This window comes from Microtus oregoni, unplaced genomic scaffold (genome assembly GCF_018167655.1).
Source record: "Microtus oregoni isolate MIOR12 unplaced genomic scaffold, Mior012 000009F_ref0000495, whole genome shotgun sequence".
Classification (NCBI taxonomy): domain Eukaryota; kingdom Metazoa; phylum Chordata; class Mammalia; order Rodentia; family Cricetidae; genus Microtus; species Microtus oregoni.
The window spans coordinates 10,617,738-10,641,170 of NW_024543068.1; the positions used below are offsets into that span (position 1 = coordinate 10,617,738).

The 23,433-nt window shown below is 48.9% G+C and overlaps 1 protein-coding gene and 1 long non-coding RNA gene across 2 annotated transcripts in view; one reads left to right on the top strand and one right to left on the bottom strand.

The window, feature by feature from the left end:
* Nucleotides 1–23,433, bottom strand: part of LOC121452234 — a 34,784-nt gene that overhangs the window by 8,744 nt on the left and 2,607 nt on the right. The window contains exons 2-4 of the mRNA XM_041658179.1: nucleotides 21,930–22,122; nucleotides 19,592–19,679; nucleotides 5,047–5,230 (exon numbers count right to left, since the gene is read on the bottom strand). Of these exons, the coding sequence (XP_041514113.1) occupies nucleotides 5,047–5,230; nucleotides 19,592–19,679; nucleotides 21,930–21,962 (305 nt within the window). The 5' untranslated portion in view covers nucleotides 21,963–22,122. The remainder of the gene's footprint in view (nucleotides 1–5,046; nucleotides 5,231–19,591; nucleotides 19,680–21,929; nucleotides 22,123–23,433) is intronic.
* LOC121452235 lies at nucleotides 701–14,731 on the top strand. The gene is made up of 3 exons (XR_005974832.1): nucleotides 701–714; nucleotides 12,550–12,667; nucleotides 14,534–14,731. It is a non-coding gene; the product is annotated as an uncharacterized LOC121452235 (long non-coding RNA).

Sequence of the window (23,433 nt, forward strand, 5' to 3'; positions counted from 1 at the left end):
CCAGAAAAGCGCTACCGTCCTTTTCCACTCCTGATCTCTAGTTGTGGGTGGAGGGTCAGACTTGCTTGGAAGAACATGACGGTGGGGACAGCTTTGGCTCTCGCCATCCCCACGTCCCCACCTCGGTGCAGCTGCCAGCTCCCCAGCCCAGCTATGAGCATCCTGCCTGGGAGCGGGGGGGGGGGGGGGGGGGGGGGGGGGGGGGGGGGGGGGGGTGTCTTCCATCCTGCCCTACGGTCTCTCCTAGCCAGGAAGCAGCTCTCTGAAATCTGCCTGGGCTGGGAAGGGAGGAGCAAGAGCGTTAATTGTGGAGCCTGCAGGAGAAGCTGGGAGGAGGCAGCGGAGAGAGAAATCATCTTGTAATGCACCAATTACTGATCAGCTGGGATATAATTGTGGGGCTGCCATGCCGGCTGCTGGAGGTACCAGGCCTCCCTCCCTCTCATTAATCAACGGTAATCCAGAATTACGACCTTTAATGATCTGCAAAGACACTTAGGCACACACGCACACATGCTCTCCCATGGACACAAGTAATTGATAATCAACCATGTAATTGGAGGCAATAATTCTGTCCGGGCCAGATGACAGGCTCCACCCTGCCAGCAGAACAGAGCCCAAATCACGGCCAACCCCTGCAGCCGGTAGCAGTGTTGGGGGAGGAAGGACACCCCTTCTCTTCTTTAGCGGGTTTCCTCCAGTCTTCTCAAGGCGGTAAGAGTATGGCAATCAACTTTTTGCCTTCTGTTATTATATCTCTATATTATTAAAAATTTGCACGTAACTATGTATGGCACAGGAAATTCAAAATACCATTGCAAGACTGTACAGATGTAAAGACTGGAGTTCAGATCCCCAGAACCCACACAGAGGCAGACCTGTAGTCTGTAATCCCAGTACTATTGATAACAGGAAGTGGGGACCCGAGTCACTCTGGAAGCACTGAGGCTCATAGGCCAGCTAGCCTGGTCACAGGGTGCACATTGCGTGCGCACACATACACACACACATACACACACACACACACACGGGGGGGGGGGGTGTAAATAAATAAACAAATAAACAAGATGTCTGCTTCCGAACTGTGCTCAGGCATGGTAGTTTCAACAAGGCTGTAATTCCAGCATCAGAAGGCAGAGTCAGGCTGATCTCTGGATCCCTACACATCTGCACTTAATTAAACTGGGCACATAACCCGCCCCCCTACATCCCAGTGTCTATCTATCTACATCGTATCTCTTCAGGTTTACTCCAGGGGCATCTGTGGCACCCCAACCTGCCCTAACTTTCTCATTATACAGCTATTTCAAATGTCCCTCTTGGAGGGAGGGGGATGCTCACAGAACTCAAAGTCCAAGAACTTGCAAGAAAGTTGCAGGACCTGTGAGGCCCCTGCCCTGCAACTATGGTAAATAAGTGCTGAGGGGTGAGGACTACAGAGCTACTCGCAAGCCTGCGGGGAGCATCCAGAGACATCTTTCCTGAGTCCTCGCCAGCCCGTGCCAGGGGCGATCCAACTGCCTGCAGTCACCCTGTACGCGACCCAAACCAATTCCCTCTGCTCACCAAGCTACAGTTGGCCTGAATTATTTCTTTGGTCTGTCTTCAATGTCACATGTGAGGAGAACAGATGTCTGCCCACATCTCCCCAGGAGGAAGCATGCAACATCTTTATTGTGGGAAGCTGTTGTTTCAGTGGCCTCTAGTTCTGACTTGCATAGGAACCACCAGGCCTTTGGTAAAATGCCAACTCTGGGTCAGAAGGTGGAGGTGGAAGTCCGCCTTCCTCCAGACATCGCCCGGTGACAGTGAGAAATGGTGGTTGAGGTATCTGGTCTTTCCTGCATTCGTAGTAAGGTTTCCCACGGTGCAAGTCCTAAGTAAGCATCTGTAGACTGCAACATGAGACTGTCCTGTTTATAGAGCTCTTGTTCTGGACAGGCTGGGTACAGTGTGGGATCTGCCAGCGACATGGGGCAGTCTCCGAGAAACTGGCAACATGACTGGTAAGTTCCTGTAGGTTCTGAAGAACAAAAGCTGCTCGGGGCAACTCAGGTGATGGGAATGCAGGAAGTCAGGAAACAGCTGTGTTTGCCTTCGAGGAGAAGAGACAGATATGCGCAAGGCCACTGTGCAGCAAGGCATGGGGTAAGATGGATCACTGGGTAGGAAGGCCAGTCAAGACAAAACATGGCATGCGCCTTGTGGTGGGGGCCTCGTAGGCTTCAGCCAGACTAGGAGTAGGCAGAGGACATTTGAGAGCGGCTGGCAATGGTGGTAGTTATGGCCAAAAGCATGTTCTGCAGTTTCAGAAACACATGCCGCTCTTGATCTGTCAAGAGGTAAACTCCAAACTGGGCGATGGTGGTGCATGCCTTTAATCCCAGTACACGGGAGGCAAGGGTTGACAGATCTGTGAATTCCAGACCAGCCTGATCTACAGAGTGAATACCAGCAGGACAGTGGCAGCTACACAGAGAAACCCTGCCTTGAAAAACACAAAACAAGAAAAAGAAGCAAGCAGGCTGAGCCAGCCATGACGAGCAAGCCAGTAAGCAGCACCCCTCCATGGCCTCTGCATCCACTCCTGCCTCTAGGTTCTTGTGCTTGAGTTCCTGTCGGGATTCCTTTCAGTGATGGACTACATACAATGTGGAAGTGTAAGACAAATAAAACCCTTTCTTCCTCAAGTTGAATTTGGTCATGGAGGTTCACCACAGCAATAGAAACCCACAGCGGAGGTGAGACAGGGTCTTCACTAGTTCGCTCTAGTTGTCTGGAAACTCAATACTATCTTCCGTCTTGAACTTCTAGTATTTGAAGTCCGTCTTTCCGTGGTAAGAAATGAATCACTCTAGCTCGCATCTCTAGTTTTTTGCTTTCTTTTTAAACAGTTTTTGAAACGAGATCTCTCTCATGTGGTCCAGCATGGCCTCAGACCTGGGTAGCCAAGGATGACCTCGAACTCCTGATCCTCTTGCCCCACCTCCAAGTACTGGGATTACAAGTGTGTGCCACCATACCTGGTTTTTCTAACCCAAGTCTTTGTACACGGTAGGCAGGCACCCTACCAACTGACTCACATCCCAGCCCCATAGGGAAGATGAATGAGTGTTCACATTAGCCCTAGGGCTTCTGGCCTACGGGTATGGTTGAAAGAGATCCTAGATCCAACTACCTCTGTGTGAGGCCTCCAACTCGACTTTTTGTTGTAGTGTTGTTACTTTACGTTAATTTATGGTATGTTATGTATGTGTGAGTATGCACATCATAGTCTATGTGTGATGTATGTGTGAGTATGTATATGTACATCATACATAGTCTGTATGTGAAGATCAGAGGACAGCTTGGAGGAAGCAGTTTTCATCTTCCATGGGGGTCACAGTGATCAAACTCAGACTTTGGGGCTTGTTGATAATCACCTTCATCCACTGAGCCGTTTTACCAACCCTGAACCTTGTTCTTACTTAGGCTGAGAATCTCTGATCAACAGCCAAGGAGTACCCAGGTTTGAGGGGAAGCATTTTGTTCTTTAGATTTATTTTAATTATTATAAGCTCTATCGACCTTATGCCAGAAGGGATCAGATCCCATCTAACTATAGATGGTTGTGAGCCACCATGTGGGTGCTGAAAATTGAACTTGGGGCCTCTGGAAGAGCAGCCAGTGCTCTTAACCACCGAGCCATCTCTCCAGCTCCAAAACATCTCATTCTTATTTTTGTGTCTATGTGTGTGTCTGTGTGAATATATACCATGTGTGTACAGATGCCCAAAGGGGCCAGAAAACGTTCCTGGAGCTAAAGTGCCAAGTGCTCAGGAGGTAGGGACAGGAAGAACAGAAGTGCAGGGCCATCTGTGGCTACATAGGGATCTGAGGCCAGCCTGGGCTATATGAGACTCTGCTCTAAAAAAGAAAAAGAAGCGGGGCGGTGGTGGCACATGCCTTTAATCCCAGCACTCGGAAGGCAGAGGCAGGCGGATCTCTGGGAGTTTGATGCCAGCCTGGTCTACAAGAGCTAGTTCCGGGACAAGCACCAAAAGCTACAGAGAAACCCTGTCTCGAAAAAAACCAAAAAAAAAAAAAAAAAAGAAAGAAAAAAGAAAAGAAAAAGAAAAAAAAGAAAGAAAAAGAAAAGGAACAAAAGAGAGCGGTCGGTGCTTAAGCTTAAGACTGCTTGCCGCTCTTCCAAAGGAGCTGAGTTTGGTTCCCAGCGCACATTTCAGGAGGCTCACACCATCTGCAAGTCTGGATCCAGGGCACCCACATCCTATGCTTGCCTCTGCAGGCATCTGCGCGCGCACATCCATTTAAAATGATAATTTAAAAAAATTATATGATAATAAAAATTTAAATGATAATTTAAAATAAAATTTAAAAAAAAAATCACTTCTATTGCCTGGTCTGCTTACAGCTGTATTCTGAGCAGTTTCTGTCCAATGAATGAACGTTCAGTCTCGTAGTGACTCCAGAACTACCTGACTCCAAAAATCGGATTTTACCTGCCTCCTGCGTTGCATTCCTCTCAAAGTCTAACGCGGCTGAAGCTGGTGGGTATTCTATGGCTGCTGGTGGACGCTTTGCACCTATTTACCCCACCGCAAACGAATAGTGAGACTTTCGCTCCCGGCCAGCAGGGGGCGTGCACGCATCGTGTTCTAGACCCCCCCTCCCCCCCACCTCCCTAGGATGGGCCAAACTATCTGCCTCCCCTCCTGATGGGGGAACCCATTATTTTTAGAGAGGTTCGGTCTCGACCGTAGACCCTGCTCAAGGTACTTGAAACCCATCCTCTCACTGAATATCTGAGATGTTGATATTACCGTGTTTACAGTGATGATACTCCATACTATTTGTGTTCGTTTTATAAGAGCTACCTGGGTCCAACCCTAGACGCCTCCTTCACCTTTCTCCACCCAGGAGACCTGGGCCAGGGTCCTGGCCGAGAACCACGATTCTCAGAGAGCTGACTCCTGCCCAGTCATGCCCTAGCGGTTCCTGCACGTTCTGGGTTTGTCACCATCCCCCAAACTTCCCAGGTGTTACCTTGAGCAGGCCTGCCAGGTCCTTGTTGCCACCCGCCTGGGGCTCCAGAGGGCACATCCTGCTGGAGTTAGTTCCGGCCACCTGGTACACATTAGCGGTGTGTCCTGGATGCTGGGGAGATGAAGGTCGGCCAGAGGAGAGGTGAAGGGCTTTGGGTTCTCAGGCTGAGACCTTGTCCGTTTGACTAGGAGAGAAAGAAAATTTGTCATAAGGAAATGGCCTTGCCTAAGGCTGCTGTACTGCCGAGGCAGAGGCAAGGTTGGTACCAGGCACTCTTGGAAGTCTGTTTTAGACCTAGTAGATCATGTTCTGGAGGGGTGAGGAATTACTTCCTCCTACCCCCCCCCCCACTCCCACCCGGTCCTGCGCTGCCCGGCTTTAAGTCAAATTCCACCACCAGCTCAGAGCCTTTTCCCTGAGTTCGAGGCATTGCCTCTCTGTTGTTACTTTTTTTTTTTATTTTATCATTATTATTATTATTATTGGTTTTGTTTTTCAAGACAGTTTCTCTGTGTAGCCCTGGCTGGCCTCAAACTCCCAGAGATCCGCCTGCCTCTGCCTCCCAAGTGCTGGGATTAAAAGCGTGCGCCACCACCACCCTGCCTGTAATTATCTCTGTGCTTTCCTATTCTCCTTCTGTTAACTGCCTCATCCCCAACTGAGTTTGGACACCAGAGCTCAAGGAGAGGACTGGCATGCCAAACACCATAATTTGAACAGCCGTGCCTCCTTTTCCCCTCTAGTCTAGACCAGAGATTTGTGGCACTGTTGTTCCACACTCAAAGGTGAAAGACTCTTCCTCCCACTTCATTTCTTGATATCTGGATTTTTTGAGGTGAAAGTAGCCTAAAGATCCTCGCTGAGGCCCTTTCTACTCTTTCTACTCTGATTTTGCTCTTTGTCGCTATATCACCCCCTAGTGGCTAACAGGAGTGTGGCACCTTGAATGAAATACTGTTAGCGCTTGGTGGGAAGAATTGCCATGGGAAACCCACCAGACGGGAATCTGGGACAGACTTCTAAGGTGCCATGCACTTTGAAAAGGCAACCTCAGAGCTCCCGTCCTCCAGGTTCCCTCCTGGCTCGTGCATTGGGTGGGCCACCCTCACCCTAGGGTGATTTGGTTCCACGGCATCCTCTACAAAGTGCCCATTCCCCGTTGCTACGGCTGTGCATAAGACTGTGAAGCCGTGGCGTGGCCACGGTTGAAGACGCTGAGCTCCCGGATCTGAGAAGTAGAGACTGTGGTCAGCCAGCTAAAGGGCGAGCTGTTTCTGGACACACCAGACCCAGAAGCAGACCTCCTAAGGCCGCAGTGATTTGTGGGAGTCTCTGCTTCTCCTCCTACTGTAGGTCAATTTCCAAAAGGAATCTTCTGCAGGAACAATACATCAAATTCCCCTTCATCCTATGGCAGCCATTCCATGCCCCAGGGTGACCAGGGACCACCATGCTTTGAAAGTGGGGCGCCAGCAATTAGGAAGGCTTGTGCCTGGGATGTTTAACTCTGGCCAGGTTTTTTGTTTGTTTGTTTGGTTGGTTGGTTTTTTTTTTTTTTTTTTGCACAGAAAAGAGACTAAATTTTCTCAATTTTTCAAGACAGGGTTTCTCTGTGTAACAGCTCTGGCTGTCCTGGAACTCGCTTTGTAGACCAGGCTGGCCTGGAGCTCAGAGATCTGCCTCTCAAGTGCTGGGTTTGAACTTCATGGTGATTTTGATCTTCCCGGTGCTCTTGAATCTACCTCCCGAGTACTGGAACTACAGGTCCCAGCATGCCTGGCTTACACCTTGCTTGGGCTCCAAGGTAGAGTCCATCATGACAGGTGGGTTCAGGCAGAAGTTGGAGGCAGCTGGTCACAGAGTGTCTGCAGTCAGGAAGAAGCAGAGAACCCAATAAATGCTTCCTAGAAATTAAACCTTCCTAGAAGTACTCTCAGAGACACACCCAGAGAAACGTTTCCATGGTGATTCTAAATCTATCAAGCTGACATGAATATTTTTTTTAAAGATTTATTATGTATACAACATTCTGCCTCCATGTATGCCCGCACGCCAGAAGAGGGCGCCAAATCTCATTACAGATGGTTGTGAGCCACCATATGGTTGCTGGGAATTGAACTCAGGACCTTTTGGAAGAGCAGCCAGTGCTCTTAACCGCTGAGCCATCTCTCCAGCCCAAGCTGACATGAATATTAACTATACTAACCAGAGTGACTCTTAGGGGCTCAGCATGTCTGCCACGTGGGTAATTATTGTTGGAGCCATGCACAGGCAGGAAACTGAAAACCAAAACAGATGGGTTAATGATGTAAAGGCATTTGTTAGGATTTGAACCAAGAGCCAGTTCTTCCTTTTTGTTTTTGTTTTTGTTTTTTGAGACAGGATTTCTTTGTGTAGCTCTGGCTGTCCTGGACCTCACTCTGTAGAAAGGCTGGCTTCGAACCAACCAAGAGATCTGCCTTCCTCTGCCTCCCCAGTGCTTGAATTAAAGGCATGGGCCACCACAGAAGCCGCTCTTTCTACTGTATTCTTTTCTTTCTTTTTTATGATTTTTGAGTAAAATGTTCCAACATTTTGCCGGATCAAAGGAGGGTCTAAATAATACATATATCATTTTACTGATAATAAGACTTTTATATTATAAAAGTTCACATTTATAAACAGCATGTGGTGGTATACACCTGTAAGCCCAGAAGTAAAGGAGGTAGAAGCAGGAGGATCGGAAGTTCAAAGTTATCCTTGGCCTTATAGCAAGTTTGAGGCAAGTATGGAACACAGGAGATTCGAAAACAAAAGTTGAAAATTACCCCAGCAAGCCAGAAGGTTAGTTTTTCCTCCAGACAGAATCTACATAGTCCTGGACGTCCTGGAGCTCATTCTGTAGACCAGGCCAGCCTTGAACCAGGAGATCTGCCTGCCTCTGCCTCCCAAGTGCTGGGGCTAAGAGTGTATACCACCACTACCCAGTGGTACCTGCCTTTAATCCCAGAATTTAGGAAGCAAAGGCAGGAGGATTTCTGTGAGTGTTGACGCCACCCTGGTCGACAGAGCAAGCTCTAGAAGAACCAAAACTAGACAGATCTTTTCTCAAAATAGAAAAGAGAACGAGAGAGAGAGAGAGAGAGAGAGAGAAGAAAAAATACTTTTGATTCATTTATTTGCGTAGTATGTTTTGAGGGCCTTTTAGGTGGACTTGGCAATAGAACGGCATGCCCCAGCCTTGAACCTCAAAGAGTCCCCAGTGAGGGAGTCTCTTTGTGATGTTCATGGATTGCCACTGAAGCACAAAGCCAGGAAATGCTGGAAATCAGTTTCACCAAAAAAAAAAAAAAAAAAAAAAAAAAAAGCCAAACAGCTGAATTTTGAAGGCTGTTTAAAGTCTGCTCAAGGAAGTTAAAGTGGAAAACATTCTTCCAGGCAGAGAGAAGCCACGGAAAGGCAAGGGCGCGAAAGTTTACATAGCACGCAAGGAACAAAGAGGGATTTAATATAGTCAGACAGTAGTGAGGTGGGGGGGGGGGGGAGCAGAAAAGAACTGAAGGCGGTTTCCCACAAGCCCTGTGCTCCGGGCTAAAGGCTTGGTCTTCATCCTGTAGAGCACCTGGAAGACTGTTAAACAGGCAGGCAGGTATCTGCTACGGATGGTTTCTGGACCACTGTAATAAACCCAAGTGAATGGGAGTGGTCTATCGAGGCCAGATACTAACGGGAAAGAACAGGGGGGTGCCCGCCGGGCTTGGCACCAAGTCCTGCGGGAGCCAAAGCCAGGATGCCTGTGCAGGGTCATGAGAAGGTGGTGATGTGCAAGATGACCAGTACCTCAGTCAGTCTACTGGTGCTAAAGCATCTGTGCTTACTGTAGTCTAGTCCTCTACTAGAGGAAAGCTTGCTTTTTTATTTAATTCCTACCGCAAAGAGGTAACAAGGCTTTAGGGTATTTATAGGAAATGGCTGATGATATTCGGCACGTTTACCATAGGAAATCCGCTGAGAACACCTGGTGGTACAGAAGCTTGATAGAAAACGCGTGTCTCGTGAATCAGGACTCAGACCCAGGTCTGTCTGCAGAATTAACGCTGAATTCAGATTTTGCCTACCGCCTACCAGTTGGGCGTTCTGAGATGCATTCCTTAACCATTGAGTCTGTTTTCTTACCTGTAAAATAGAGATGAGTGGTGGTACACGCCTTTAATCCCAGCACTCGGGAGGCAGAGGCAGGTGGAGCTCTGTGAGTTTGAGGCCAGCCTGGGGTACAGAGTGAGTTCCAGAACAGCTTGTCTCAAAAAAAACAAAACTAAACTAAAGAACCTTGATAGTTGTTGGTTGCTAGTCAATGGTTAAACTAACAGAGCAGGTAAGGAGACGCTGCCTGGCAGGAGCCAGGTTCATCAGAAGCCTCTGAAGGTTTTGTCTCTTTGCCCATGAAGCAGGCTGCGTGGTGCATACTCCTTGAAAATGGGACCTCCCTTTCTTCTGTCTTCAATGGGCCCTGCCACCTTGGCACCTGGTGTGTGCACACACTGATATGTAGCCTTTTGGATTAGGCGACGAGCTTTGTGAGTGCCCAAAACTGTGTGTCTGGCCCACCTGCCTCTACGGTGGAGAAGAGGCAGGCCGTCTAAACTCCATGTTTGTCTCGGGGCTTTAGGATGCTCTCAGGTATGTGTGGCAGCATCTGCCCTTTTGCCTGGCTGGGTGCTCTCCCAGGACCTGGTTGCCCCTCTTGCAGGCACTCTATAAAACACGTCTGGCCCTGGATCCAGACAGACTCATAACACTAATGTTGCTTTTCCATTTTCCTGGAAACTTCTATAGCTGCAGCCTGGAAAGCATCCAAAAGTTTCCCCGAACTAAAGATAACAACAACAACAATAAGTTTTTAAACATTTAGAGAGGCGAAGGAAGAGAGACCCTAAGGCAAATGTCCCTGTTGATTACTGCTCAGCCGGACAGATTCCAATGGTAGGGACAGAAAAGGGAGGATGTTTCCAGGACAATTTAAACATTCACATGGCTTCTTTTAAAAAGACAGTTTCAAAACAGTCGACCTCCCTGGGGCAATTTAAAAAAAAAAAAATCTACCCAGAAGGCAAAAGCTTCCCCTATCCCCCCCCCCCCCCCCCCCCCAATCTGGAAAGTTTTCTCAGCAGAGGCCCCAGCACATTCCTGAGTTCTGGCTCAGGGAAGGACTTTCCCAACCTTCCAACAATCTGGGCCCTCGCTCACCCTGCTGACCTACCAAGGGTTCTGCTCGCTCCACCCCCAGCAGCTGCATTCCAGCTGTGGCCTTACGAAACTGCCAGGAATCCTAGGGCTGCGAGGTAAGTGAGGAACGCGCCTCCTGACAGCTGAGGGGCCGGAGGAAGTCTAGAAACCCGGAAGCCCTGGAGCTGACTCTGGCTAGTCTCTACAGCCCACAGGCAGGGTGGGCTGTTGACTTAGGGACAACAGCATTCTAGGAGGTCTTGCAAAGATTATAGGCAGGGTGGTCAGCCTGAATCCCCCCCCCCCAACCCCCCACCTCGTCCTTGGACCACCTGGCAATGCAAAAAGTGAAATTCAAATATTTCTTTGGGAAGATTCAAAAATATTTCCACTTATTCATGAGCTTTAGGTTTTTTTTTTCTACTGCTTTTTCAGATATATTAATTATGTGTATGTGTCCGTGGGTGGGTAGGGGTGTGTGTGTGTGTGTGTGTGCACATGCTGCCAACAGAGGCCAGAGGAGGAAGGCATTCCTTAGACAGCTGTGAGCCATTTGATATGGGTACTAGAACTGAACTCAGATCTGCTCAGAGGTTAAGAGCACACAAACTGTTCTAGGGGACCTGCATTCAATTCCCCGCACCCACATGGCAGCTCACAACTATCTGTAACTCCAGTTCCGGGCATCTGACACCTTCACTCAGATATATATGCAGGCAAAACATCAATGCACATAAAATAAATACATTTTAAAAATAAATAAATATATTATTACTATTATTATTATTATTTAAAAAGCACAACATCTTGCATGAAGCAAGTCTTCTGGGGCTGGGGAATGTAACTCCATGGTAGCCTCTCCCAGCATGCCTGAAGCCCTGGGCTCAATCAATCCTCAACACAACAGAATGCAAACAAAAAGATAAGTCTGTGCAACAACACAGTAAACAGAACCTTAATTTGGAGATTTGCCCCCTTCGGGACTCCCGTGGTGCAAATTTGGAATTCAAAGTCTCAAAGGCTGAGGGAGGAACCTGATCTACAGAGGAAAACCCTATCTCAAAACCTGCAAGATGGTAGGAGTGGTCTCGCTGCGTGTTAGCGTCTGTAGGAAGAGCAAGGTTAGTTAACTGACAGTGAGACTCCAATGAATGATGGGGTGGGGTTTTGCAGCTGTTTTGGGGTCACCCACACTCATGTAAGTATCTTTTACCCATGCCCTCAATGTAAGCCAAATAAATTCATTGCTACACACACACACACACACACACACACACACCCTTAATTTGCCAATGGCTCTGGAGAATTACTCCTGGGAGGTGACAATGACTTTGCCAGAGGCAGAAAAGTGAGTGTCAGTCTCCTTGTAAAAGCCCTGCCCTCCCAAAACTGGTGTCCCTGCCTGTGGGTTCAGTGTTCAGAGGAGGAAGGAGGCCTGGGAGGCTCTCTAGAGTCCTTTACATATTTGGCTGTTGGCCAGCCGGGGCAGAGCTGAGCAAGGGGCCTTTTAGGCAGCTGAGGCCCTCAGCTGCTGTCAGCTCAACTGTCACCAAGTTCCCCTGGTTGGGGTGGCAGGGCAGGGGATGCTGGAGCCCTGATAATATCATCTGGGGCTGCAGAGTAGGGTTAATGGAAGTTGCTTTTCTACTTGGCTGGCTGGCTCCATGCTGGCTGATTAATCTGGATTTCTGAGAGTCTGTGCCTTCTCCCTGGGACTGACGGCCACCCAGACATACAGCAACAGTTAATAGCCATGGGAAAGCTTTGGGAGTCCATCCTCATTTACAGCCATACTACCTTGAATGTGTTCATCTTAGCTAAGCAAGGTTGGGCCTGGTCAGGACAAGGATGAGAGAGACTCCATTCTCCAAAGAGAGGAGCCTCCTGCAGTCTTCCATCCATTCCAGGGCCTGAACGTGAGTCTGAAGAAGAGGTGGCCTCTGTCCCAGGAGACAATCAGGTCAAACAGTGATAGACTGACCTGTGTCTTCTTTCTCCCTCCTGCTGTCATTCCCACTTCCAAATATGCCCCCCTTAGCTCTCCTTGTTCCCTACTCCACTGGTCTGACCAGCCACTTCCTATACTGGTCCCTTCAGAGTACAGTCTACAGGGTTACCCATAGAAGCTGTACTTGCCCCCACCCATGACAGTAACCCCTGAGCCCTTGAGACCCTAGGAGGAAAGCACCGGGAAATCGGAAAACATTCTCCCTTCAGAAAACAATGGCTTCCGGGGCCTGTGCCAGACACACTCACAACCCCCGAAATAGTCTCATTGTTCTCTTGTGCAATATCCAGGAATTTGGTGAAACTCATCATTTTTCAGGTTACCGATAATGCAAGTTTGGAAAGTGAAAGAGGAAGAACGCAGGCTGAGAAAGCTTTTATCCAGCCGCAGAGTCTCTCCAGATGCAAGGTAGGTTGGTTTTTGTTTTTTTGGTTTTTTTTTCTCCAGCAGTCCTTTGGTGGGGTTAAAATTAGCTGGCAGCATTCTGGTCACATGGCAGACAACAAAACAAAAGGGAATTGTTTCCTCAGACGCTCCTGAACTAGTCCCACCGACCTCCTAACCCATGGATTTCTGGGATCTGGCTCCCCACCACCACCCCGGCATAGGAGAGGCCACACCACAGGCTGCCCACAGGGATTGCTCTTGCTGTAGCAGAGAAGAGTGCAGACAGTCCCAAGGCATTTTGGAATCTTGGTGCTTGCCTTCTCTGGGAAGGCACCCTGGGACTCCGGATTGCCATTTACAATTAATTCTTCTCCCAGAAGTCAGCAAATAAGCAAACATCACGAGGACTTGGGAAGGACAACACTGAAGGGTGACCATGGTACCCTTTGCCTTTTGGGACAAGTGGCTTTGGCTGTCAGGATGATAACGTGAAATGAACACGCCCAAGCTATAAGTGACAAGGACTTCAGACAGATTCTTTATCTCTGGACCCTGATGACAGGACAAGTCAGGATCTGCCTCCCATTTAAAGCTATCACCAGCAGCTACGAGTTAAAAATACAGCCTCTGATTCACGCATAGTCAGGAAACCTGGCTGTGCTCAGTACAGAAACACGTCTGTCAACCTGGGAAAGGAATCACCACCACGGATATGCTCTTAGCTTGCCAAAGCTTAGCAGCTGCAAGAGCCAAAAACCCAGCTGCCTGGACCGTCTGGGGAAAGGGGGTTCTGAATCACCTGATTTCTTCCTCAGCTCCAGCATAATTCTAAGCCAGAACCATCTTGAGATGTCTCAAGGGCAGATTGCTCTTTAAAATTATGTTTGAACACTAACCCTTCAATTCTGGATCTGCTAGCAAGGTGAAACAGATGGCTTTTATTGATTATTTATTTGGAAGGCGGTATTCAAGAATCAGAAAATTCCACTGAGATTCAAACACATGACCCTGACCAAAAAAAAAAAAAAAAAAAAAACCACAACAACAACAAAAAACCAATCATGAACAGACACCCAGAGAGTCAAGCTCAAGGCACTGCAGGTTAAGTTCCACCAAATGGGACAGGTCTAGTCTTTTGCCTGTGTGGGCTTCCATGACAGTGTACACAGTAGGAAGGAATACTTAGATTGGCCCCACATTCTGTGGCAGTCTTCCCATGCTTCAAAACAAAAACCGTCTTTGACTCTTACCCCTGCTTGAAACCTCATTAGACAGACAGACAGACGGAAGTACAACCGGCCCCTGTGCCTGGATGCCCAGTATGTAAAATCCTCTTTAAAGATTGTACACCACCCGCCCCGCCCCCAGGGACAGTCTCAAGGTGTTACAAGTACATAAAGGTCTGAAAGCTGATGCCCTGGATAAACAGTTCGCTGGATATATTTAGCAGAAAATATTGAAAACCACAGAGAAAAATATGTCCCCTTTCTGGGATGTTAATGAAGGTTTATGTCTAGGAAGCCTTCAGGAAATAGTGAACAAAAAAGAAATACTGCTCACCTCTTCCACCCCAGCGTAAATAAATCACTAACCCTCCTTGGTTTCCATAGGCCTTGGCTGGGGGATTTAATTTTTTCCCCTATTAAACAGGCCACCCGGAGAGTTGGCATTACAGACCTGAAAATATACCAGATCTTGAACACACTGTTTTGTTTCTGTACATTGAATCAGGCTGTGTTTCAAATGGCAGCTTGTGCAAGATGGGGGGCGGGGGGGAGGCGCGGTGATTATCCGGGCTAGTGCACCCTCACGAGAAGTCACCTGAAATTGCGGCGTAGATGACAGATCTGTTTCACCTTGACTCACCCAATGTCTCGTCTCTGACAGGAACCTATCCTCTATCTTTGCTGCCCAAACTGATGTCACGCTCTAAGGGACTGACTGGATTTGCTAAACTGCAACAAGATACCTTCAAAACCCCCGACTGCCTGCAGTGTGGGGCGGGGACCTGAGAATCAAGGCCAGGACAGGCAACTACTCTCCCTAAGATGGAGGCTGCATGATGTAAGTGGCTGGCTAAAATATCTGGCATGCTTGCAGTTTTAAGTTGCCAGCTAAATATTATTAAAAAGATAGAATACACGCAAACTGTGCAGAATGTAGGGCTGCTGTGTTTACATCCGGGTTTTGATGACTCAAAGCCTTCCACTTGGGCTTGCTGAAAAGCTCTATTAAAAACACAGCTTTCGAAAAGCCTCCGGGGAGCAGAAGGACTCGGGGGTGGGAGAGGGATGATAACACCCCCACCCCACCCCAAAGATGCTGTTCAGCTCTATGCTTCTGGCAAGCATTTAGGACCGGGGAAGTCTTAAGGGGTTAACCTTCTTTCAGTTTGCAAGCCAGAGCCGGGAGGGTTAACCTTTTTCCAGAACATTTATTTCACCATCTCACCGACTAGAAGGAGGAGGGGCTGGCGGGCGGGCGGGCGGGCGGGAGAGCCTGCCGCGTTGAGAGGCTGCGGATCACAAGGCCATTCTGATAGCCTCCTGTCCCCATGGCAACTGCAACGGCATTTATCAGTTCCTTCTGCGCACAGGCACCGCAAATCTGCATTGCACATGGCAGGCTTCCAGCATTTCAAATGAAAGAGCACTTTGAACGGCTGCCAAGTTTGGAAGGAGCAGAACTGTCAGGGCTGCTTAAAGCTGGCAGTTTATACTGGGGAGGTTTTCACTTCCCAGAATCCTCCGGGCTTGGCGAGCTGCCAAGTACTTAGCGGAAGCTAAAAAGTAACTCGCTCCCTCCCCTCCTCTTTCTCCCCCTGCTCACGCTCCCCCCCTCTTCCACACCATTCACCGCAGTGCTCTCAAAATTTTCCACATGTCCTGTGTCACCAGTGCAGACTGTACAATGAGAACCAGAACACCGGCTGCCCACGACCGGGCTTTTCTCAATAACGGGGGTTTAGGGTGGGTTCAGACACGGACACCGGGTTCCCGCTGTACCTGCCATAACCCGGTAACCACTGGATGGCACATAGTGTATGTGCCTTTTATCCTTTAAAAAAAAAAAAGGTACATTAATAAAAACAAAAAGCTCAGAACCAGGGACACCCTAAGTACTGGGTGCGGTAGAGAATGGAGCCGGGGGTGGGGTGGGGAGGACGACGCTGGATGGATGGATGGCTTAGAGCTTCACAGGGTGGGGGAAGTCTTGCAAACAGAATACAAAATGTCCACATCCAGCTTTTCTAAGCCGTGGGGAAGGGGGTTGTTAGTGAGAGCTGAACTGTTCCTGGAGCTTTCTTGCATCTCTCAGATGTCACGATGAAAGCTCAGAAGCCAGAGACGGGGAGGGAATTGGGACGTGGCTTTTCAATGGAAAGTTTACCAGATAACTTTGACCATGCACCACCCATGAGCACCCGGAGCACCCGGGCTTCTACTGGCAGAAAATGGGAACTGGCACAATTTTCACTGTGCTAATTTTTTTTTTCTTTACATGAAAATCTACGCTGAGATCAAGGACTTGGGCTTTATTTTCTGCACAAATAGAACAAAAATTGTCTGCCGCTTAGGCGGTTGGATGGAGTTCAGGAAAACTATGTCTGGCATTAATTCCAAAGTGGAGGTTTTGGTTCAAGTGAGGCCCATTAATTTCAGTAAACTGTTTTCACTAGTCCAGACCCTGCTGTGGGAGGACTATTTATTACCTTTTGCTAACCTGCTGTCTGCTGAGTTGCAAAGCAAAGGGGAGGGGGAATCTGGGGTGGAGATATCTCTATCTTGAATCAAATGGGTTTGCACCTTCCCTTAGGGGGTCATGTTTAATAGAGAATCTTCTATCCCTTGCTTTTCTTTATCAGAGCCTTAAAAAAAATCCATCTTGCAATGAATTACAGAAAAGCAAATCCTATGGAGAGGAATCTGGTGAGAGTGAACAGCCAGCCATCCCTTCCCCAGTTCAGAAAGGCTCCTCCCAGCCGCAGGGATGCTTTCTGTGCCTGTCCCCTCTCCAGGCTGCAGGTCTAGGGCAAAGCCCTGACATGATTCACCCTGACGACTGGGTCTAAATCCACCAAGACAGTCAATTTTGGCATTCATTCTCCCTTAGGAATTTTACTGGCCGTCTTAGAAAAGCACATAAATTACTCCCCCTCCCTCTTTTTTTCCATGCCTTCTCCTTCATCTCCCAGCACTCTCCCCCCCCCCCCAGTCCATCTTGATGTCATTTCAAAGAGAAGGATGAAAAGGAAAAGAAGGGATTTGTCAGGCAGTCCAGTTTGTGAGTGTGTCTTGCTAGGCCCCAACACACACACATACATACACACACACACACACACACACACACACAGAGAGAGAGAGAGAGAGAGAGAGAGAGAGAGAGAGAGAGAGAGAGAGACTCACACCCCAGCTGAGGCTGTTAATAAGAATTAAAAGCAAATCAGTACTATTAAAGCATCAGATATGAAGTTGAAAGAGGAGGGGGACTTGGAGAAAGAGAGGGGGTGGGTGGGGTGGGGGAGAGGGAGTGGGAATGAAATACAATTCGGGCCTTTAGGCTGAGAAGGAAAGAGGTGTCAGTAGCCCCATTTGGTCAGCTTGTCAAATGTCAAATGTCAAATTCATTGGTCTTTCCTTTTTAACTACCCCCCTCTCTCGCTGCCCCGCCCCGACAGTCAAGTTTTGTGAGGTTCCCAAGTGTGATTAATCTTTGGCAGAGGCCAGAAACAGGAGTAGGCTTCTTGGCTGCCCGTTCTGATAAACAATCTGTTCTTGGGAAGAGTAGGTGAAGGGGGCTGCTGGGAGGTAATCTGCGGGCATGGGAGTGGGGGTAGGCGTGAGTGGAGGGGGGGACCACCGGGAGGCCCGCCTTCCCGGAAAAATGCAAGTGCCCCTCCTCCCGGACCAGTGGTTTAGGGGTGGGTCAGGTTTCCTGCCCTTAAGAATGTGAGTAGACAGTGGATCCTTTCTTGCTGCCAGTCCCCAATGCCCAGGGCACGTCACTGGGCCACCGAAGGCTCAAAGGAGGGGGAGGAGAGTGAAACCCGTGCTCCCCACCGTTTCGGACCATCTGCAAAGCTACACAACCCCATCCCCCAGCGAGTGTGCGCAGAACCTTGCTTGCGAGAAAGGGAAACCGAGGCAGTGTTGTTAGAGAAAGCCGAGTCGTGGGGGGCGGGGGGGAGGAGCGCTGTAGCGCTTATTATAAAGCATAACGGGGAAAAACAGACTCAGGGCAAAACAAAAGGATCCCACTATTTGCTGGGATCGAAACTCCGGAGGCAAGAAGGCAGGCTGTGGATGTTGCGGCGGGGATATTGTTTGAGCAACCAGGCAGAAATCGGCAATGTGTAAAAGTGGGAAGGGGCAGAGAGTGGGCGGAAAGCAAAGCGGTGCCTAGAAGGCTGCGCAGGCAGGGCTGGGAAATGTCACCAGGAGAGCGCAATGGCTCCGAATAAAAGATGAATGATAGGCTACCTTTTGGAAAACGAATGTAAAAATAAGAAGAAAGGTGAGAGGTCCGGCCTCTTCCTCACCACTTGCCTTCCAGCTTCAACACACAGGCAGCTCTGGTCTGCCCTGCATCCAAGAAGCCAGGGCCAGGCTCGCTTCCCTTTGGATTTAATTACATGAAAATACTGAATAAAAACTTGTAATTACACCTTCAGTCCCCGCCACTTAGGTCCTGCACACTTCCTGCCTAGTTTTGTTTTCTAAAGAGGAGACCATTGCCTCTTTCTTTCCAAATTGGTCAAAACAACAAAAAAAAAGTAAGCGCACCAAATAAATCCTTAACAACTTTGAGTTCTCATGGTCATCCCTGCCCTAACATACACACACACACACACACACACACACACACACACACACACCAGGAATTGGGGAGGGGAAATCCTCTTCTCTTTAGGAGAGCCTAGAAGGAAGGACCCTACTGTGCTATTGTCTTGCTCCAGCTCCTTGGGCGAGAAGCAGTCCTTGCTTTGTCTGTCACTCCAACCCGGGAGTTGCTAAGCTGGTCACCCAGAGGACACTTTCCAAGGAAAAGACAGTGTAGCATCAGCTAGCTTTCCTCTTTCCCCTGGAAGGGTTCAGTCTGCACGCGATCTAGGTCAGCACTGGCCTCTTTTACAATGCTCCAGGCTCCAGCCTTACAGACAGGATCTCAGAGGGAGGTTCTGGAGGAAGAACATGATTTAAGATGGACATCTGACGGGTGAGAAACCAAAGCTCAAGAGAAGAAACAGATGGCCTCAGAGTCAGTTATGCTGCTGCAGGGAGCCTTGAACAAGCACCGCTGCCTCTTAAGGCTTCGGGGGCTGACTGCATCAGGACACTAGGACACCTAGGAGAAAATGGAAGCTTCTCGATTCCGCGCCGGATTCATTCTGGCTTATTTCATCTTCCCATTCCCAGCACTGAGACAGAAAGTGCTAAGAACAGGGCCTGACCAGTCCACAGCCATTGTGGAAGTTGAGGCAGAAGGACTACAAGTTCAAAACCTGTCTGGGCTACAGGATGAGTTCAAGGCTAGGCTAGACAACTTCTCAGGACCTAGTATAAAAACAGCAAAGGAGATAGAGCACTGTTTGGCACGCACCAGGCCCTAGGTTCTACCCTCAGCTAGGGGCAGGTGAGTGCTCTCTAGGTAAATTATTAAATAACTGAGCGAAAGGCAGGGGGCTAATATGCTGAAACCCTGCAGGCCGTGGGCCAGGCAAGTTTCAGCACACATAGGTAAGAACAAAGGGGATATAACTTCCAGTTCTACAAGGAGGCCTTTTCCACAACAAAAATCCACGCTCCTTATTTTGCTCCTTCCCCTACACGATTCACTGGACTCTCCAGCCTTTTCTCCTTTGGTGCTGGGGCTCCAACTCAGGGCCTTGCTGGTGCTAGGTACCACTTCACCACCCAGCTGTATTCTTTAGTCCCAGATGCGTACATCTTGCAAATGTCTTGAGGGCAGCCGGAGATGCTTCTCCATCCTTTGGCGAGGACGAGCACTTCAGATTTTCCTCTGTCACCTCTGCCTGGGCCAGGGCACAGAAAACCAAAGAGGTAAAAAGAAAGGTGTTTGGGGATTGCCAGGAAGCAGTGGCTACTCAGTTTTGGTCAAAGCTCAATAGTGATTGATTTTTAACTCCCAAACAACCACTGCGGATTTCGAGCCAACCTTGCAGCTACTGAGACAGTTGGGGCATTAACCCATAAGTTCCTGTGGGCAGAGGGTTTTACCTTCTTGTTTCGGTTTCTTAGAAGCATCTGGGACCCCTAAAGGACTAGCAGGCCCTTAAGGTGAAAGTGAATGCCAGTTTTACGGCACATGAAGGATGCTTTTTTGCTAACTCTGGACCACCTCTGGCCCAGCTTTCCTCACCTGCACAAAAGGCCGATGAAAGAAACACCTACCTCATAGGCTTGTGTGAGGCTTGGTGACATAATGTCTGGAAATGCATTTTGGAGCCCTTGACAAATGTCAGTTATTGTTAATAATCTCTTACGTTTTATTAAACATATTATAATGCGATGTCATTCACACAGACCAATGAAGCAGGCAAAGGAAGTGGAGTAATTATTTCAGTTTTACTCAGAACCTGATGTGAAAATGATTTGCTCAAGGTCAGCCAAGTCCAAGGTGAACAGCATAATATAAATATGTACCCAGCACCCGCCTCTCCTCTCTCTCTCTCTCTCTCTCTCTCTCTCTCTCTCTCTCTCTCTCTCTCTCCTGAGTTACAGGTTGAACTACTCAGCACAGGCAAGTAAAAATATTTGAAGTCCTGGCCCAAGGACCCATTCAAAACAAGAAGTGATGGCTGCCCTATACCAATCTGGATCCAAGAATGGCCAGGACCTGGAAGGAGCTTCCTGCTCGTGACCACACCTTCTGGCAGCCCCCGAGCAGTAAAGTGGAAATCCCCTGATTATTGTAGACGGGGAGGGAACCTCCCACTGAGGCCCAGGCTCGCAGATGGAGTGGAGGGTTGGAGATGGTACACCTGTGGTCTTTACAGCCACCGGCCACCTTGACGACGACGTCCCGCCTACTCCAAGCCTCCCTTCCACTCCAGCTCCCTTGTTGTGGGCTTGGATATTTGTACGAACTGAATCAATGAATAGCACCCTTGTCTGGCTCTTTTACCCCTTCTTTTCCCTCTAGGCCCGTTTCCCTGGACAGCTCATTCCAGGTTTTTTTTTTTTGGGGGGGGGGGGGCTGGAGGAGGAGGAGTAAAATACACACCAGCTATTGCTGAGAGCAGTGCGGGGCTCCCCCATGCTCTGGCACGCTGGCTGGCAAGAAGAGAATGCCGGGAGGCAGGAACTAGACACGACTACCCCCAACTCCCGCGCCTTTCTTCTCCTCCCTGGTCTCCGCCCCTCCAGGAAGAAAACAGCCAGAGACCGGATCGTTCTTTCCGCCACTGTGCCAACACCAACCACTATGCCCGCCCTTCCCTTGCCTTCTCCCCAGTTTCGCTCAAAGCACCCGCCTTGCCCATGCGCCCGCGGCTGGGCAGGTCTTGGCGGGCGGTGTAGGTTCAGCTCCCCAGGGCTTCTCGGCGAATCACGTTGTTCCTGGGATTTCATGCTCCAGTGGCTCTTGTGTAACCCTATGCCCTGGCCTAACTCAATATTTTTTTTAATACCAGGATTAGCCCTTTAGGGAAAGGCAAATACTTCCGCCACAGAACCGACCGGGGAATAAATGTGTAAATCACCCAGCAGCCTCCAGCCCCCACAGCCCCTTTGCTCGGGTCTGCAAGGCTCAGTAACCCGCCACACTCCTGGGGTTCCTGGTGCTAGGCGATTCCAGGCCTCCACAAGGCCAAAGGAGGGCCCAACCCACACGTTTGTTTTCATCTACTCTTAAGCGGCTCCCACAAGCCAAAGAACAGGGCCCTGCTTACTGTGTGTTACCAAAAAAGGCTTTTCTCTCTGCGGAGCGCTTGGCGGCGCGCGTTGCAGCGGGGTGACGCGAGGTTCAGCCGCGGCCTGGAGAGCCAGCAGGCTAAGAGCACCCCTGCTCCCCCTCCCGCCCCGTTCCATTTCGATTCCAAATTGTGGGGGCTGTTGAGGGCGGGCAGGAGTCGCCTAAGATCCTGGCAACCTTTACACCCCTAACACTGGGCAATGCTGCTCATGGAAGGCCAAATGGAAAGCCGACCTTTTGCTCCAGTTTAGAACAGTGTTCCCTGAAGATGCTGTCTCAGCTAGCTGAGGAGAAAGACGGCTATTAAGATGGGACTTCGCTTTGGGGAGTTAGGGTTAGCATTTCGTACCTTGTTCTCTGCAGCTAGTGCACCCCTGAACATAGCACCAGAGTTCTGTATCTCTTCTCCTCCATTTCTCACCTCCCTGGATCCGTTCTTCCCAAGAGATCACAGTATTGCTGCAGGAGCAGAGGAACGGAGGATCTCCAAACATTGGAGCTCTCACCTTCCCAATCACCGATGCATCCCCAAATAGGGCCATCTGAGACAAGCAGTTAAGAAGCAATGTATCACCTTATTACCCAGAACGATGGTGATTCTTTTTCAGGGGGTATAAAGAGTTGTGATTTTTTTTCCAGTTTTTTTTTATTGATTTTTTTATTGAGCTCTAGAGTTGTGATTTTTAAATAAAAGGATTGTGAGACTGTGGACTGTAATGGAATTCTGTTTAAATGCATACTGATGTCCAGCTCACTATGTACAGAGATACCTTATTTGCACGCGCAGGTGTGTGTGTGTGTATCTGTGTCTTTAAAGTGAAGACAGACAAGGAGATGGTATACTGAATTGTGATATGGAACTCAACTTGTTTTTTCTACCTGCCTGGCTGGAGGGTTATGGCTAAGCTGCTATTTCTAAAGTATTTTTGTTTTTCAAGACAGAGTTGCTCTGTGTAGCCCTGACTGTCCTGGAACTCGCTCTGTAGACCAGGCTGGTCTCAAACTCATAGAGATCTGTCTGCCTCTGCCTCCCTAGCGCTGGGATTAAAAGTGTGTGCTACTACCACTCAGTGTATTTTTGATTTAATAAAGAGAAAAATAAATAATGTAAACAAATGGGTCATTCAGTCAAGCCAAAGTTCATGGTCCCAGGCTGGTCGGGATTATTGGGCCCTGTGTTTTGACTCATTCAAGGGGAGCTGTGGCCAGTCCAAGGGTGAGGAAGCACTCCCTGAGAGGCTCTGTGCACAAGACTCTGCTCCAAGCCAGCCAATCAGGCAAAGCTTATTATTGGCCTGCAGCACACAGTGAGCTCGCTGTTTTTTGCAAAACCAGAAACTGGGTTGCTCTGAGATGAAAGAGAGGCTCCCTATGGGCGCTTCTTCCTCCCTTTCTCCTTATCCTTACAAGCTCTACTTTCCTTTTGCATTTGAAGCCCAGAACTAAGCATGCTGGGAAATGCTGACTAGCTTCGGGAGATCAAATGTCAAAATAAAAGTATTTCTTGTTGCTTCAGCTGACTGTAACCGTGATCATAAATAATGATCAGAATGCCTTACGCACTAGAACACTTTCACAGGGAAGCCGGGGACAGTCATTATCGATACTAGTATCCAACACTGGCAGTTTTCTGGGAATGCACGTATGTGCTCTCCACACTGTATGGTGCATTTATGCTTCACGCTGCAGCTGGGATAGCTTCAGAGCTTCTCTATGAGGAAGAATTCAGGAGTACAGTCTGGAGGGGGATGCTAGGGGCTTATGATGAAGGTGCATTTGCACAGCACTTTATATACAAGTGGTCTGTGACAAACAGTGGGGTGCTAATGGAAAATGTGAGCACCCTACACCAT